The sequence below is a fragment of the Leucopleurus acutus genome (genome assembly GCF_964270905.1).
Source record: "Leucopleurus acutus genome assembly, chromosome: 19".
NCBI classification, from domain to species: domain Eukaryota; kingdom Metazoa; phylum Chordata; class Mammalia; order Artiodactyla; family Delphinidae; genus Leucopleurus; species Leucopleurus acutus.
In genome coordinates this window covers 6,685,848-6,703,272 of record NC_139161.1, presented here as the reverse complement: position 1 = coordinate 6,703,272, position 17,425 = coordinate 6,685,848, and the positions used below count along the sequence as shown (strand labels likewise).

The 17,425-nt window shown below is 54.4% G+C and overlaps 1 protein-coding gene across 1 annotated transcript; it reads left to right on the top strand.

Moving 5' to 3' along the window:
• Positions 1-1,574: 1,574 nt before the first annotated feature.
• FADS6 (fatty acid desaturase 6) lies at positions 1,575-16,445 on the top strand (the record flags this gene model as incomplete). The annotated part of the gene is made up of 6 exons (XM_082860761.1): positions 1,575-2,175; positions 2,833-2,999; positions 12,121-12,301; positions 13,577-13,764; positions 15,189-15,368; positions 16,007-16,445. The coding sequence occupies 6 exons, from the start codon at positions 1,575-1,577 to the stop codon at positions 16,154-16,156; spliced, it is 1,467 nt and encodes a 488-aa protein (XP_082716887.1). The 3' UTR covers positions 16,157-16,445.
• Positions 16,446-17,425: the final 980 nt, after the last annotated feature.

The following is a 17,425-nucleotide window of genomic DNA, read 5'->3' as shown; positions in this document are numbered from 1 at the left end:
AGCCTGTATGCCACAACTACTGAGCCCACGTGCCACAACTACCGAGCCTGCACACTACAACTACTGAAGCCCGTGCTCCTAGAGTCCGTGCTCCGCAACAAGAGAAGCCAGCACAATGAGAAGGCTGCACACTGCAACGAAGAGTAGCCCCTGCTCGCCACAACTAGAGAAAGCCCGCACACAGCAACAAAGACCCAGTGCAGCCAAAAATAAATACATAAAATTAATTAATTAAAAAAAAATTGTAGGTATCCCCTCCCTGAAAATGCTAGTATGTTTGAGAAGGAAGAATCTCTGATAAAAACAAAGGATGATTGGATTTAGAGACTTCCTGGATTTGAGTGCTGGTTTTGCCATTTAATAACTGTGGGGTGACTGTGGGCAGATCCGGGCCCCCATCAATTAAATGGGGATGACGTCATCCTCACCGAGTTGTGGGGGATACACCAAGCCTAATAAGTACCTGGAAGTCAGTGGTAAACTGTACGGAGCCAGACGTGTGTGTGGTGAGAACTGGCCTATTAAATCGTAAGCCCTTTTGAATAGCAGCCTGGTAAAGAAATCTTGCCCTTTTATAAAAAACTGGAGGGATAAACTCATAAGAAATAGTGAAGGAAAACGCCAAGGAAGACCGAGGAATCAGTCTTAAGTGTTCCTGACCCTCTTTCATAGACTTCTCCATCTCTTCCCTCCTACCACCTTCCCCTCTCCCCCCTCCCCTCCCCTCCCCTCCCCCTCCCCTCCCCTCCCCCTCCCCTCCCCTCCCCTCCCCTCCCCTCCCCCTCCCCTCCCCTCCCCTCCCCTCCCCTCCCCTCCCCCCTCCCCTCCCCTCCCCCCTCCCCTCCCTCCTCCCCTCCCCCTCCCCTCCCCTCCCCCCTCCCCTCCCCCCTCCCCTCCCCTCCCCTCCCCTCCCCCTCTCCAAAGGTCTCCTGAGGCCAGTGCTGCTGTCCTCACCATCCCAGACCTCATTTTTAAAGGGACTTCAGTATAAAACCAGGGGGAAAGTTAAAAAAGAAAAAGGAGAAAGGACCCTCAGGAGCCGAGAAGGGTGTTTGCAGAACACAGTGGCTTGTGCTCCTGGGGCCAAGGCCGACCTCCAGCAGCGCTGGGTTGGGGCCTGGGCTGATGGGAAGGGCTAGGACGGGTGCTGTTTGCCTTGGCTTTCAGACCCGGGCACCGCCCCCGAGTGAGCGGCACTGCAGAGGGACCCCACCTGGAATGCTGAGCTCTGAACGTTTTTTCCCTATAGTTATCCCTTCTCACCCCCAAAGCCACTGGGCTGGGAAGCCAACCCTCCACGGGTCACCGCTGCTAAAGCCGGATTCAAAGGGGTGCCCCCACTCCCCCACTGGTCTGGGTAGAGTGAGGCCTCGAATTTTCTGTCCCATGAATTCAAAAATATTTTCGTGCACTGTTTAAGGTACTGAAGATACAGCTTGAGCAAAATCGGCAAAGTGAGGCCTGTCGGCACCTGCGCCCAGTCTGTCGGTGGAAACAGGGAACAAATGTCCGTGTCTTGTGTGGGAGAGTCCGCTAAGTGCTACTGAGAAAAATACTTAAGCTATGGGATAAAAATGGTACCACAAACCCGAGCGGGGTGCGGGGTCCGGGAGAACGCGAGGGAGTTATTTGAGATCAGGCAATCAGGGAAGGCCCTCGGGGGTCTCCCCTGGGGTCTCTGTGCCCCCGCCCCGCCCCCGCCGGGGCCGCTGGACAGTGAGCTGCTTCTGGCTCCGGATGGCCTCCCCACCCCCGCACATCCGCGCGCTCGTCCTGCGGCGATTCTGGTCCTGCCCGCCGGGAGGGTGGCCCCGGGCCGGGTCGCCGCCGCGCTCGGCAGCAGGAGCCCTGGCGCCCGGCACGCGCCCTTACCGGGGGCGGGGATCCCAGCCGCGCGCGTGACTCCGCCCCGGCCCGCCCCGGCTCGCGCTCTGCGCTTAGCCCGCCCGGCGCCGCAGCCGCTCCGGGTCTTCCGAGTCCTCCGCGAGCGCCGAGCCCGCCGCGCGGAGCCCATGGAACCGGCGCGGGGCGAGCTCCGTGCGAGCGGCGGGGCCGAGTCGCTGCTGGGCGAGCTGGAGGTGCGGGTCCAGGACGTGGTGAGGGTGAGCTCGTGGTGGGAGCGCCACGGCGTGGACTGCGCCATCCTCGCGCTCAGCCTCCTCGCCTTGCCACCCGGTGAGGGACACGGGGCCAGGGCGATCAGGGGCCCGGCTGGGATGGGGGCGGTGGGAGGCGGGGGAGGGAGACGGAGAGGGCTGGGGGGCGGCGGGGTGGGGTAGACGGCGCGTGCCCGGGACCCCGGGACAGAGGGTCAACCCCGAAAGTCTAGTTGGGGTGTCCTGCCTGTGTCCCCAGAGGAGCCCTGATGGCGCGAAGGGCAGTGGAGGAGAAAGTTGAGCCGAGTCAAGGAGAGGCAGGGAAGAATGAGGTGGCCTGGGGAAGGAGAGGGTGCTCCAAGGGGACACCAGGGATGGGGTGAGGGGAGTGAGAGGGAGGATGGAGCGTTCCCTGCACTTCTGGCCTGGACCCCCCACCATGCCCTCCACACCATCACTCCCCTGGCTGGGGCGCAGAATCAAGACTCCCAGCGTCTCCCAGGTGAGTGAGTGGGGCTGTTTTGTCCCAAATCCGGTAGAGAGAGCCAACCCATGCCCCTCAGGCCATCATGGGACCTGCCTCACCGCTGTCTGTGGCAGTCCTCAGGACTGGGCCCGCTTTGGCCTGGGCTCCCAGGGATGCGGGCTGGGTTGTTTGGGCCCAGATCTCCAAGAACCAGAGAAAGGCCCTGCCCTTACCGCTCCCCTTAACACCAATTCTCCCTTCTCCATGCAGGGTTCCTTTGCCTGCGCTCTGAGAATCTCCTGGTCTTTGCCCTGGGCGTCACCATCCTGGGTGTGTGCCACTACACGCTCACTGTCAAGGGCAGCCACCTTGCCACTCATGGTGCTCTCACCGAGTCCAAACGCTGGAGCAAGATCTGGGTGCTTTTCTTTGTGGAGGTGAGCCTGGGACTGGGTGGGAGCAGCTGCTGGTACTGTGTGTGAGAATCTAGGTGTGTGCAGCTGTGTGTGCCCTCGAGGGCCGGCAGCTGCAGCTGTGGTCTGTGGGCCCAAGTGTACAGCCTTCACTATGGTGGGTGTGTGTCTGTGTGTGTGCACGTCCCCAAGCCCTTGAGAGGGTAGAGGGCTGCATGAGGAATGATGAGTATTTAACTGTGGCAGCCGATGTGGTCTGAGCACCCGTTTCTCCTGGGGGCACCGGCTCGCCTCTCTGCAGCCCTGGGCCAAGGGTGGTAGAGCTTCCTCCTCCCACCAGGATGCCTGTGGTTGGCAGGTCCTGGCTACACCTTCGGGGCCTCCTGGTTTTGCAATCAGGGTTTAGGATGTGAACCACAGACCAAAGGGCAGGGGAGCAGGGGACTGGTGTCACAGCACCCCAGCTCTGCCATCTCAGGACACCTGACAATGGCCAAGCCATCCTAGAAGCCCCCTGTTTCCCCAGGGCTGTACCAGGAAGGCGCCTTCTCTTTCCTGACCCTTGGGCCCCCTGCTTCCACTGCCTCCCCATGCTGCCTCAACCTATAGGCACGGTCAGGAAGGCAAAGGTTTCTGGCCAGGTTGCCCTTCTCTCTGGACTGGTGTCAGGCCTTCCAGTTCTTCTGAGAGCCCCTTCCCTCCTTTCCAGGCGGCCTCTCCCGTGGCCACCCAGGTCCCTTATGAACTAATATGAAAGCTGGTACCAGAAACAGCCCTTTTTTGCCAGGAACTGGTTACCATGACCAATTAACTCAATTATTAACTTTTTTAAAGAGCTTTTATTTATTTATTGGTCGCGCCTCGTGGCATGTGGGATCTTAGTTCCCCGAGTAGGGATCGAACCCGTGCCCCCTGCAGTGGAAGTGTGGAGTCTTAACCACTGGACTGCCAGGGAAGTCCCTCAGTTATTAACTTTTAATAAAGTTATATAACTTTATAAAACTACGTAACTGTACATACACACACACACACACACACACATACACACACACGACGTTTTATAAAATTACACTGCATCGGTTGGGTGAGAGGAAGCATTTCCTACCCAGAACTCTCCATTGCCCTCATTTTCCCCAAACCCATCTCTTCCACCTGCACACATTTCTTTTTCTTTTCTTTTCTTTTTTTTTTTTTTAGTATTTATTTATTTACTTGGCTGCACGGGTCTTAGTTGCCGCTTGCAGGATCTCTTTTTTTTTTAGTTGAGGCATGGGAACTCCTATTAGTTGCGGCGTGTGGGATCTAGTTCCCTGACCAGGGATTGAACCCAGGCCCCCTGCATTGGGAGCTTGGAGTCTTAGCCACTGAACCACCAGGGAAGTCCCTTGCACACATTTCTAAAGTGCCAAGGACAAGGGGGAACCAATGGGTTCTCAGGGTCCATTTCAAGACACTCTCCTTCCCGGGGACCCCTGGGCACTGGTCCCAGCCAGACCCTAAGGTGCAGGCCCAACCACGGAGCCAGGGTCAGATGCCCCCCTGAGTTTGTCATCACAGGCAGGGGAGGAACCGGGCATGTTAGGCAGTCACACGGGACACGAGAGGGAGGGTTAGCTCTGTGTGGATTTGACAAAGCTGTACTGAGTCCCAGGGGCCTGGGGGCAGCTAAGAAGGAGGAGTCTTCCCAGGCTCCCCAGCAGGAGGGCTCCAGGCGAACCAGAGCGCGTGGCCCACCCTGAAAGACCCAGGCAGCCTGGTGGCTGCACCTCTTCTTGTCCCCTGGGACCCAGGGCAGTGGCCTCATCTTTGCCTCCTTGTCCCTTTAGCTCCTGGCACAGGGCTGAACTCAGTATTTGTTGATGATGACCCTGCAGGTGATGGGGGGACAAGGTCCAGGGAAAAGCCAGCTGCTGGAGGGTCACAGCCTAGAGGTGGGTGAGCCCCCCCATGGTGGGGGGGGCTTGGCTGCCACCCCTGTGTTGTGACAGAGGCTGTTATGCTGCAATCAGCTGTGGGCAGGTCACAGATTTCTCAGATGGCCAACCTGAGTGGGAGGCCTCCACTCTTCCACGCCCCCATCAAGGCATGGCCCTGGCCACCCTCTGGGGAAGATCCAGCTCCCAGTGAGAAGGAGGGGTGGCTCCACCTCCTCAGCCCATGGCATGGCGGGGCGAGTGGAGTCCTGGGTCTTGTCCGCCAGGCAGGGGACAGCGTCACGGGCACTTTGGACACAGTGGCTGCCTTTGGACCAGCATCTAACTGTTAGTTTCCTCACCTAATAAATGAGAATAATGTTTCCTCGCTCATGAAGCCAGCATGAGGATTAAATGAGACATCCTAGATCTTCATTTAGGGTTTGGGCCTGACTCTTCAATGTTTGCTTTGAAGTAACAAGTTTCTTTTTTTTTTTTCCCTCTGGAGGGAACACAGTCAACTGCAAGGAAAGGGTTAGTAATTTAAAAGAAAAATTTATTTATTTATTTATTTTGGCTGCGCGGGGTCTTAGTTGTGGCACTCGGGATCTTAGTTGAAGCATGCGGACTCTTAGTTGCAGCATGCAGGATCTAGTTCCCCGACCAGGGATTGAACCCGGGCCCCCTGCATTGGGAGCACGGAGTCTTACCCACCGGACCACCAGGCTAGTCCCAGGGTTAGTGATTTTTGTTGTTATTTGTTTTGTTTTCTCTGTTAGCGGTTTATTTTTAACTGAAAGGTTGACCAACTTATGCAGAGCTCAGTGGACGTGTGTGTGTGTGTGTGTGTGTGTGTGTGTGTGTGTGTGTGTGTGTGTGTGTGTGTTGAGGGGGCTGTTTGTTCAGGCCCTGGACCACCACCTGTCCTTTGCATCACGCAAAGGACCAGCTCTCGACATGCAGGATCTCAGCGGACGACCTGGGACCCTCTTGGATCCCTGGCTCTCCCCGTCTGGCACATCCTGTTGTCTCTCTGTAATCCTCCTCGTTGGCTGCCTGTGCTTTTCTCAAACCGTGACCCTCAGGAGGCAGCATCACTATAGAAGAATCTAGTCCGCTAGTTGCAGCCTCAGGTGTCAGCTGAATGTCACTGGCTTTCCTGGGGCAGCCAGCTTTTGCCTGGTTTGTCTGAAGGTCTGCTGTCAAGGGCTGGGGGTGAGACAGGTCACTGTGACCCATCAGATCTGAGGGGAGGAGCTGGCAGGATGGACGGGGTGGCTGACATCCAGGTTGCTGTTGTTTCTCTGCAAAAGTATCCCAAATCATACACCAGGAAGTTCACCCACACCAGGATGAACTTCCCTCTGGACCCATTTCCAGTCTACACCAGAATGTTCCATTTCCCCTACTAGTGTACTTCTGACCCTCTACCTTGCCCACTGATCACCCTGGCCTGGGCTATGTCATAGGGACTACTAGTTATATTCTCGGGGACTGTCAGTCATATCCTTGGGGACTGCCAGTCAAAGGCCACAGGAATGTGGGGGGCAGGCTGGGGCGGGCAGGCCCCCATGTTTTAAGTACTGAAGCTTGGGAAAGATTTTTTTAAAATTTATTTTATTGAAGTATAGTTGATATACAATGTTAATTTCTACTATACAGCAAAGTGATTCAGTTTTCCATATATATATATGTACACACACACACACATTCTTTTTCATATTCTTTTCCATTCTGGTTTATCACAGGATATTGAATACAGTTCCCAGTGCTATACAGTAGGACCTTGTTGTTTATCCATGCTATGTATAATAGTTTGCATCTGTTAATCCCTAACTCCCAATCTATCCTTCCCTCATTCCCCCCTCCCCCTTGGCAACCACAAGTCTGTCCTCTATGTCTGTGAGTCTGTTTCTGTTTCGCAGATAAGTTCATTTGTGTCACATTTTAGATTCCACATATAAATGATATCATATGGTTATTTTTTTCTCGTTCTGACTTACTTCACTTAGTATGATAATCTCTAGGTCCATCCATGTAGCTGCAAATGGCGTTATTTCATTCTTTTTTATGGCTGAGTAGTATTTCATAGTATATATATACCACATCTTCTTTGTCCATTCATGTGTCACTGGGCATTTAGGTTGTTACCCTGTTTTGACTATTGTAAATAGTGCTGCAATGAACATTGGTGTGCATGTATCTTTTCGAATTATAGTTTTCTCCAGACACATGCCCAGGAATGGGATTGCAGGATCATATGACAACTCTATTTTTAGTTGGGAAAGATTAACTCCTGCAGTCAAGAGGGCTTTAGGGACTCCCTTGCAAGTCACTCACTATCAAGATGTTCCCCTGAGTAGGAGGGAACAGGCTGTACCAGTTACTAAGCTCCACTGTGTCTCAACTTCAAACCCTCCTTCTGAAGTCAGCTTTGTGCTACGGGGGTGGAGTCACAGATGGTCCACAGAGAGCACAGGCCAGCTCTGCCCTGGGGGAGGGGTGTCACCCAGGGAAATGCGGTCACCTTCGTTCCAGTCCCGTGTGGTGGTGGTGGAAACAAAGCTGAGAACCCCCAGCCTGGTCCTGATGCTCGAACGCTCCCTTGCCACGAATTCAGGGTGGCTGTTATCCTCTGGGCTGCTTCTAATCTTTCTGTTTGGCCCCTTCCGCCCCCAGAGGGGTGGTAATCTGAGTTTGCACCGCTGTGGTTTTTAAGTTTTTTAATTAAAAGAATTATTTAGCAGGCAAACTCAGATCTGCAGTACAAAATATACTTAAAAAAAATAAAACCTTTATATTTTTGAAAAAATTATAAATTCATAGGACATTGCAAAAATAGATCAGAGAGGACAGAGGTCCAGTGGATCCTTCACCCAGTTTCCCCCAATAGTTCCATTTATGTAAATGTCATTCAACAGCAAACCCAGGACGTTGACATTGGTGTATGTGTGTGTGTTTGTGCCATTTTATCACATGTGCAGATTTGCAAAATGTACTTTTAAGGGTTCTTGTGGTGATGCCAACTCCTGAGGGTCTCTAAAAGCCTGCCTCTGGGTGGGCTTGCCTGCTGGCCCCCAGAGGCCAAGGACCCAGGAGCAGATCAGGTGGTCATCTGTGGGGGGCAGCACTTAGTCTGAGGAGTGTCCCTGGGGGAGGGGCTTGGAGAGAAAAGGGTGGGGCTGCTCCCAGGGGCCCAGTGTCTGCCCAGTTGGGAGGGGAGATTGGAGGGAGGCTGGGTTTGCTGCGGAGCTTTGGGGGCTGAGACAGTGTTGGTCCCAAATGTCAATAGTGCCGAGAACCCCTGGTGAGAGTGTCCAGAGGAGACATTGCCAGGACAGGGCTCCTGATCCCAGGCCCAGAAGCAGGAAGGTGGCTGCAGGCTGAGCAGAGGTACAGATAAAGGCATGGATCTGGGAAGAGCATAGTGCATGAGGGACCCACAGAAACCTGGAGTCACTAGAATCTCATGGGGACTCTGGAGAAAAGGGGAAAAGGAGGCCCATGGGCCAAGCAGAGGAGCTGGGAGCTTCTAGGGACGAGGCCTGAAAAGGGAAAGAATTTCATGCGAGCCGCTTGATAGGATCAGACCCGACCACATCCAGGCCGCTCCCAGCAGGATGAGGCACTCCAGGCTCCTCTGGCTTCCGCCCTCACCGCGGCCCCTCTGTTATCCGAAGGTGCTAACACATCACTGTTAGCGGGAGAGCCCGCGTGGTACCCGAGGACTCGCGCTCAGGGACTTGTGTTCTCACTGAGTAGGGCTGCCAGATGTAGCAAATAAAAATCCAGGATGCGGGACTTCCCTGGTGGCGCAGTGGTTAAGAGTCCGCTTGCCAATGCAGGGGACCATGGGTTAGAGCCCTGGTCCGGGAAGATCCCACATGCTGTGGAGCAACTAAGCCCGTGCACCACAACTACCGAGCCTGTGCTCTAGAGCCCGCGAGCCACAACTACTGAGCCCACGAGCCACAATTACTGAAGCCTGTGCGCCTAGAGCCCATGCTGTGCAACAAAGAGAAGCCACCACAATGAGAAGCCCGTGCACCTCAACAAAGAGTAGCCCCCATTCGCCACAACTACAGAAAGCCCGTGCACAGCCGTGAAGACCCAACACAGTCAAAAAAAAAAAAAAAATCCAGGATGCCCAGTGAACTTTAGTCTTCAGATAAACAAGAAATGCAGGCAGTGTTTGGGATATATGTCTATAAAAAATGATTGGTTGTTTATCTGAGATTCTAATTTATGTGGGTGCCCTATACTTTATCTGACCAACCAATTGCTGAGGCCTGTGGGGCCTCAGAAGCACCCCACCACCCCGCAAACTCTGAAGCCAGTGTGAAGGGGTTGCTCAGCCCCAGGATCAGTGAGAGAGGGTCTGGAGGGAGGAATGGAAGCTGGGCAGACTCCAGCCTGGAGTCCCTCCTGCCTGAGGGATGCTGCCGCTGTGACGACCCCCAGCCCCTCTTTCTCAGCTGGTCCATGCCTGTGGCCCTCTTCTCCTGCCCCATCTCTGGAGTGACCCCACCCTGCGCCGGGCCTCGAGCTGGAAGCTTGGCCCTTGTGTTGATGCCTCCTCCTCCGTCCACTCCTCACCTCCCCTAGTGGCCACACCTACAGCCTCTGGCCCATCACCTGCCTCGTCCTGCCCCTCCCCTTCCAATCCAGTAAAGTGACCTATCTGAAACTCAAGTTTGTGTCATAATCTTATAATGATGGTTTTTAATCCTGCAAAGTATTGTTTGTGTAAAAGATAAAACAGGAGAATATTAGATAACTACCTTTGGCTGCTGGCAGAGGTCTGAGGATGCTTAAGTGAAAAAACAACTAAATGAGTGAATGAGAGGCCTGGGCCTCTGATTTTAGCTGAGAGGGGATGCCCAGAGGAATTATACTGACATCCGCCCCGCACACACTCTGGCCACTTGCAGAGCCTGAGTGCGGCTAAGAGGTCTAGGCTCTTAAGTCTTCCTGAGGGTACAGAGGGTAGCAATATCAAGAAGCTTCTGGAACTTTCTCTGGGTCTGGATGGGAAATCCTCGTGGGTGAGACCTGTGAATAATCCTGTGCGGCGGGATCATCTGTGGCCCGTGGCTACATCCTCCCGCCCCTTGATGGGTGCAAGTGAGACACACCGCAGTCCATGTCCAATCTCTCCTTCTCCCAAACCCACCGCGTTCCTTCTTCTTCTGGAAAGAACATCTAGATGGGAGGGAGAATTCCAGTCTCACAGAAACAGCCTCAGATCTCTTCTTAGTTATATAAAAAGGCAAAGCACACAGACTCTGCAAGCCTGTGCTGAGTCACAAATCATGTGTTACGTCAGACCACACAGGTGGCTCATCCCCGCCCCGGACCCCATTCCCAGGTCTGGGCACGTGGCTGAGCACCTGGCCCTACCAGGCCCCTGAGGGTCAAGTTCTTACCAGGCTTGGTAGGGTTCAGGCCCCAGGTCGTTTCTGGCCTTGCTACTCAAAGTGCGGTCAGCGAGGAGATGTGGAGCTTGGGCCAGAGGGGAGAGCAGATCGCTGCCTTCAGCTGACATTTCTTGAAGAAAGAAGCAATGCAGACAGGATCGGCCCTCAGAGCAGAAGTACGAGGAAGGAGCAGTTAAAAGCAGTCGCTTCTTCTGGTTACAGAACCGTGAGATTCAAAACACACTTGCAGGCCTTGGAGAGAGGCAGGCTGGCCTCTGAGGAGGTCCTGGCAGACCCCGGCGGAGGCCCCTTTGTTGAACCAACTGCCTGGCCCTCTTGAGCAGCAGGTCCTTCCAGACCAGCAGGCCTGGAAGAGACATCACGTTAACTGACAGGCTACCTGCCCACCTTCTGCAGCCTCCCCCAGGTTCTGCCCCTTGGCAAGGTTACGAAACCAGAGATAAAACCCACCCCTCTGTGGGTTACATCATCTGAGAGCACAGCGCCTCTCCTGTTTTTGTGAACTCCACAGGCACACTGTCGCTGAATCAGCATTTATCTTCACACCCTCTGCCTTGAGAGGGGCCCGTACTGTGTTGCTTTGACTATCTTCCCCTGTCTGTTATGAAACTGCTGTTGTGACATCATATCCTACTTTTCGGCTTCATTTCGTTCCAAGGGAGAGAGTCTCTGCAGACAGTGGGAAGACAGTGTCGTTCCTTATCTGTCTTCTCGCGGTTTTGTCTCTTCTGCCTGGACTCTAAGCCTGGGTTCATGCTCTGTTGCAGTGACTCACCCCAGGGGTTTTATGCCTTATCTTGGATGGAACCAGGGTTCAAATCCCACTTCTGCCACCTACTTAGCTGAGTGAGCTGGGGTGGGCATGTGGCCTCTATCTCAGTTTCTGCTTCTGTCAGCTGTGAATAATAACAGCACTGATAATAATAATAATAATAATAATAATAATAACCCCCCCCACACCCTGCCAGGCTTAAGATTAGTTACATGTGTAATGTGCAGAATGCTGAACACTCAACTGAGTGTGTTCTGCTGTCTGTATGGGGCTCACAGTGACTGGCATTGGGAAACCCTTCACGTCCTCCTGGAAACAGGCAGGCAGCATCTTCAATAAAATTAGCAACATCTTCTGGCTTGGATAAAATACTGGAAGAGGCTGATGGCTGCATGTTCATTTGCATATATTTGCATAAGAAACACCTTAGCGCCTCTTTTACATTCAGAATGACTGCTCGTGGAGTCTGAGCTGCTGCCGCTCACTGCCAGCTTCAGAGAATCCCACAGCGGGTCACGCCAGGGAAGAGTCACCCCTAGGAAGAAGTGAACTCTTGGTCCCTACCGGGGCACCCTCATGGACAGTTCAGAAGATGGCCTTTCTTCGCCCCCAGGCCACTCCTGCACCCCTGCCCCCACTGCTGTGGGCCCCGAATGCAAAGCAGTGTTATGAAGGTACAGACGTTTCAAAGATAAACCCTCACAAAATAATTGGCAACACATGCCAGGAGTTTTACCTGCAGTGTGTCCGATCCTCAGGCTTGCAGGCTGCAGTCACGGGGGGCTGTGCACGCCAACTGCTTTGCACGCCAAGTGGACGCAGTTGCTTTGACTGGCTGCCACTCTGTGGTCGTGGATCCCTGAGAGTTGATGTTCAAGGCTGATGAGCTGTGGGTGGAAGGCAGGAAGGCCCTGGAAATGCGTGGTCTGGGGAGGGAGGGTGTTTTCAAGGCTCCGAAGATCCTGCTTTGCTCGCCTGTGCCTGATACAGACCCCAGCGCCCTTTCTGGCTCCCTCGTCTAGGTGTGCACGTCCTTCACTGCAGAGCACGCCAAGTACGGACACGTCAAGATGCACCATGGCTACACCAACGTGCTGGGCCTGGGGGACTCAAGCACGTGGAGGCTGCCTTGCCTCAACCGCTACGTCTACATGTTCCTCGCTCCTCTCTTGATCCCCATCATAACCCCACTGGTGGCTGTCGGTGAGTATGCCAGGGCTGGGCCCTGCAAAGATCTGGTTCCCCCTTTCCTTCCTTCCTCTCCTGGCTTCATGGAAGAAGTGAGAAGCCCTGAGTTAAGACCAGACAGAAACTTTCTGAGACAGCCAGGCAGGGTGGAGAGAACCTTGGTCCTGGGGCCAAGTCTGGCTCTGCCACTTACTGGCTGGTGACCACAGGCAGGTAACCTAACCTCTCTGAACCTCAGGTTCTTACCTGCTCCTCAAAGAGGGTGTGAAACAATTCCACGTATTATATGAGGGATCTAAAGTAGTCAAACTCATTGAAGCAAAGAATAGAATGGTGGTACCAGGGGCTGTGGGGAGGGGAAAATGGAAAGTCCCTGTTCAATGAGCATGAAGTTTCAGTTTTGCAAAATGAATAAATTCTAGAGATTTGCTGTATAACACTGTGCCCAGAGACAACAGTACTGTACCGCACACTTTAAAACCTATGAGGATAAATCTCATGTTAAGTGTTCTTACCACAGTAAAATAAAATAAGAATTTAAAAAACGCTGTAGCTATCTGAGAAGACTAGAAAGTTGCATGGGAAGGCATCAAATGCCTAAATAAATAAATGAATAACCTTTACTCTTTATATTTGATATACAAGCCTCATTTACCATCATCTTGTTGTCTATTTAATAATCCCTGATCATGTTATAAACATTCACTTGTGTTATTGTTTACTAAATATCTTTTTTTCTAGAAAAAAAAAGAAAAGGATGGTGTGAAAGCATAATGAGGTCATAGATATAAAAATGCTTTCTAAATGCCTCACACTCTATTGCATGTTATAATTTTTAGTATCATAGGAGCAATATCATACGGTGGAACGAGCAGGGGCGAGGGGACAGCCAGACCTGGGCTCAAGTCCCAGGCCACCACTTACTGTCAGACTGACCTTGGTCAGGTTGCTTACTGCTCTGTTTTCTCATCCATTAAATGCGTGAGAACAACAACAAAAAAATACAAAAGGGAATTCCCTGGAGGCCCAGTGGTTAGGACTCGGTGCTTTCACTGCTGGGGCCCGAGTTTGATCCCTGGTCAGGGAACTAAGAATCCTGCAAGCCGCGCGGCCAAAAAAAAAAAAAAAAGAAAAGAAAAGAAAATGGGCGAACCTACTTTTCAGGGCTGTGTATGGATGAGCTGAACACCTAGGTCACCCTAGTTGGCACTATTGAGCCACCAGGGAGCCAACTCACGTCGGATCGGAACCTCGCCGACCCCTCCCTCTATCTCTTGCCCCTTCTGGCAGAACGGCTGAGAGAGGTGGAGCTCGGGACAGCCCTGCGGACGCTTGGCCTGATTTCCCTGGGCCTTTATTCTCACTACTGGCTGCTGCTGAATGTGTCTGGCTTCCAGAGCCCCAGCTCAGCCCTGGTCTGCATGCTCATCACCAGATCCCTGCTGGCCCACCCTTACCTTCATGTCAACATCTTCCAGGTGAGGCCTCCCCTACCCTGAGTGCTGGGGGGCTACAGGGATCACTCTCCAGGGTGCCTGGCGCAGGCTGGACCCTAGGTTCCGGGGGGAGAGAGAGGCCACCTGAGGAAGCATCCCTCCACCTCCCCTGCCCACCCTCTCTCTTCCTTTCTCTCTGTGGGTCATCACAGAGAGTTTTGGTCCCAGGTAAGGAGCTTCTCTTCAACACCGGCTGCCCTTCACACACAGATCAGAGATTTATTAAGAAGCTTCTATGTGTAGGTTACTAGACTAAGCTCTGTGGGGACACAAGTGAATAGGACCCCAGCTCCTGCCTCCAGGGCTCTTGCTGTGATAAGCCCAAGGGCCATCGCAGAGGTCCCAGCACACACGTGTCGAGGCAGGCAGATGCAGGAGCTGGAGACGAAGGTCTTCATGGGGGGCCAGCAGCTCAGCACTCAGTTCTGGGCCATTTCCAGGGATGGTCAGCTCCCTGCTCCCGGGACAAGTGAAGACCCCAGGTTAGAGCATCCTGCATATGACCATCCCAGCACTTACCACGCTGCCATTAATGACTGAATCCCATGACATAATCCCATAGTTGTGTCCCATCTGCTTGTCCTGCTAGAGCAGAAGCTCCCGTTCACTTCCACATCCTCTAGACCAAGGACAGTGCCTGGCAGAGCAGGCGTTTATACATCTTTGTTTTTTTAAAAAAATGCATTTATTTATTTATTTATTTTTGGCTGCGTTGGGTCCTTGTTGCTGCGCACGGGCTTTCTCTAGTTGTGGCGAGAGGGGGCTACTCTTTGTTGTGGTGCACCAGCTTCTCATTGTGGTGGCTTCTCTTGTTGTAGCACGAGCTCTAGGCACGCGGGCTCAGTAGTTGTGGCTCACGGGCTTAGTTGCTCCGCAGCATGTGGGATCATCCCGGACCAGGGCTCAAACCTGTGTCTCCTGCATTGGCAGGTGGATTCTTAACCACTGTGCCACCAGGGAAGCCCTATACATCCTTGTTGAATGAAAAAATACACAAGGATGCGCAAACTTGATCTTGAACCATGAGCAGGATTTTGGTGAAAAAAAGCAGAGAAGGGTCTCTTTGGGATGCAGGCACAGGGACATGAGGGACGTCGGTGGGCAGTCGTGGGCTTAGAGGACCACGAGATCCGAGAGGCACCCAAGCCAAGCCCTTCATTGCACAGATAGGGAGAGGGACCCGGAGACGGGCGAGACTCAGCGAGGGGCACAGACAGGGTCGCATCGCAGCTGGGTGGAGGACCTCAGCTTCCTCACGCCTCTACTGGGTCCTGCTGGAGTGGGAGGTGAGGAAGGCGGCAGGACCCACGGGTCCCCGGATGCTAGCTGAGGATGCCTGAGGCAGGGTGGGGAGGCACAGGGCTGCCCAGCCCAGCCCCAGGGCGTGACGCTTGTGTCTGTCACAGCACATCGGGCTGCCCATGTTCTCCCGGGACAAGAAGCCACAACGGATTCACATGATGAGCCTGGGGGTGCTTAACCTGCCCCGGCTGCCCGTGCTGGACTGGGCGTTCGGCCACTCCCTCATCAGCTGCCACGTGGAGCACCACCTCTTCCCCAGGCTCTCCGACAACATGTGCCTGAAGGTAGATGAGGGTCGGGCTGGGGACGCTTGGATGAAGAAACTATCTCAGGGTGGAGGGGGAGTCACCTTCGGGGTTCTCTAACCAACTGGCCTGGTCAGAGGTTCCCAGGAAGGTCAGTCCAGGGTACAGGCAGCAGTGTGGGTTTCTGACCAGAGACACCTGGTTTTCTTACTAGCCGTGTGGCTCTGGGCAAGTTAACTGAATGTCTCTGAGCCTCGGCTTCCTCATCTGTAAAATGGGACTAAGTAGTGCTTACGCTGACAGGCTTTGAGGATGAAATGAAGAAATGGATCTGAAATGTTGGGCCCTCCGTAGGTGTTTGGTGAAAAGGAGCTGTGGTTTATCCCCCTACGCAAAGGAGGACTGTCACAGATTCGGGAGCTCCAGAGAAGGGTGCTGGGGAGAAGCCCTCCCTTTCCCTTGCCTGCTGGAAATGGGAGGCGGGAATTCTCCAAGCCCCTCAGCTCCTCCGGAGCATCATGGGACAAAACAGACAGGAGCGGGGGTGGGGGGGGTGGGGGGGTGGGGGGGTGGGGGGGTGGGGGGGGTGGGGGCTGGGCAGAGGAAGGGTCCCAGTGGGGATGGGCCTGCCCACAGCCCCGGCTCAGCGGCCCCTCCTCCCGCCCACCTTCTGGCAGGTGAAGCCCGTGGTGTCCCAGTTCCTCCGTGAGAAGCAGCTGCCGTACAACGAGGACTCCTACCTGGCTCGCTTCCGGCTGTTTCTCCACCACTACGAGGAGCTCATGGTGCAGACCCCTCCCATCACAGAGCTGGTGGGGCTGCAGTGAGGGGCAGGCCGGCGCAGTCACCCCGCTCTCCCTTCCGGGCCCACCCCCGGGGCTGGGAGGGCGCGGGCCCTTGCCCAGTGGGTGCGGCTAGGTTGCCTGGAGGTGGGCAGTGAGACGGGGAGCTCATGCTGGGGGCCTGGGGGCCACCTGCCCTGCTTGCTTTTCCGGGTTTTGAGGAATACCTGGAGGGAAGGAATAAAGGTGGCTGGGCATTCCGGTCAGTCTGGACCTCAGCCAACTTCATCTCAGGACTGAACAGCCGGATTCCTCCCCTGCTCGCTCTGAGCCTTGGTAGGGCTACAGGACGGGGGTAAGGAGGGGCCCTATGGAGGGGGCGGGCTAGGCGGGGACACCTAGGGGAGAGAAGGGTCCACTCCCTGGTGCCAGGGAGCCCCACACTTGGCCACTGCTGCTTCCTGTGCCCTTGAGATTCTGGCCCCTATGGAGCCCTCTCCCCAGGGACCACGAGGAGAGGTTACCTTTGGCAGAGACCTTCCTAAGCTTTCAGCCCGGAAGCCTGTGCAAGACAGTGGCTCAGCAGCTCCCGAGACCCACAGCATCTGTGAGATCAGAGTGTGTGTTTTGTGGGGAGGGCACTCCCGGCGAAATAAGGGGAGAAAGGGTATGAATAGCTTTGAGCGTGACCTTGGCTAGCTCTAGAAGTCTGCTTTGTTCCATGATGTTTACAAGGGGTGGAAGAATTCTCAATTGGAAGAGAGAGAAAATTACTGGGAGGGTCGCTGAGGCTGGAGAGGGGTTCCGGGAACAGGGTCTGGAGGTCAGATGGCCTTAGACAGGAGAGGAAGGAGGGGAAGGAGAGTGTGTGGGGGGTGCGGATACACGAGCTGGGGGTCCAGGGCTCGGCTCGGCTGTGAAAGGATGGTCTGCAGCCTGGGAGCGAGATGGGAATATAAGAGAACTACTGGTGCCAGCCGCAGGAAGAGGTCCAGGTATGGGGACACCACTGAGATTCAGCCCAAAGCGCGCAGCCTTGATTTGCGAGAGGGCTGGGAGCTGCCCTGGCTGGAGGCTGGATTAGGGGGTGGGAGGAAGGGCCCAGCTGGAGGCTGATGGAGGAACAGAGAGGGAGGCCCAGCCTGTGACAGGAGCCAGAGCAGTTAGTTTAAAATACGGTTTCTCACCTCAGCACCATGACGTTTTGGCCAGATAGTGCCGTCGCTGGGGGCCTGTCCTGTGCGTTGTAAGTGTTTAGCAGCATCCCCAGCTTCTGTCCACTAGGTTCCAGGAACCCAAGTTGTGACCATCAAA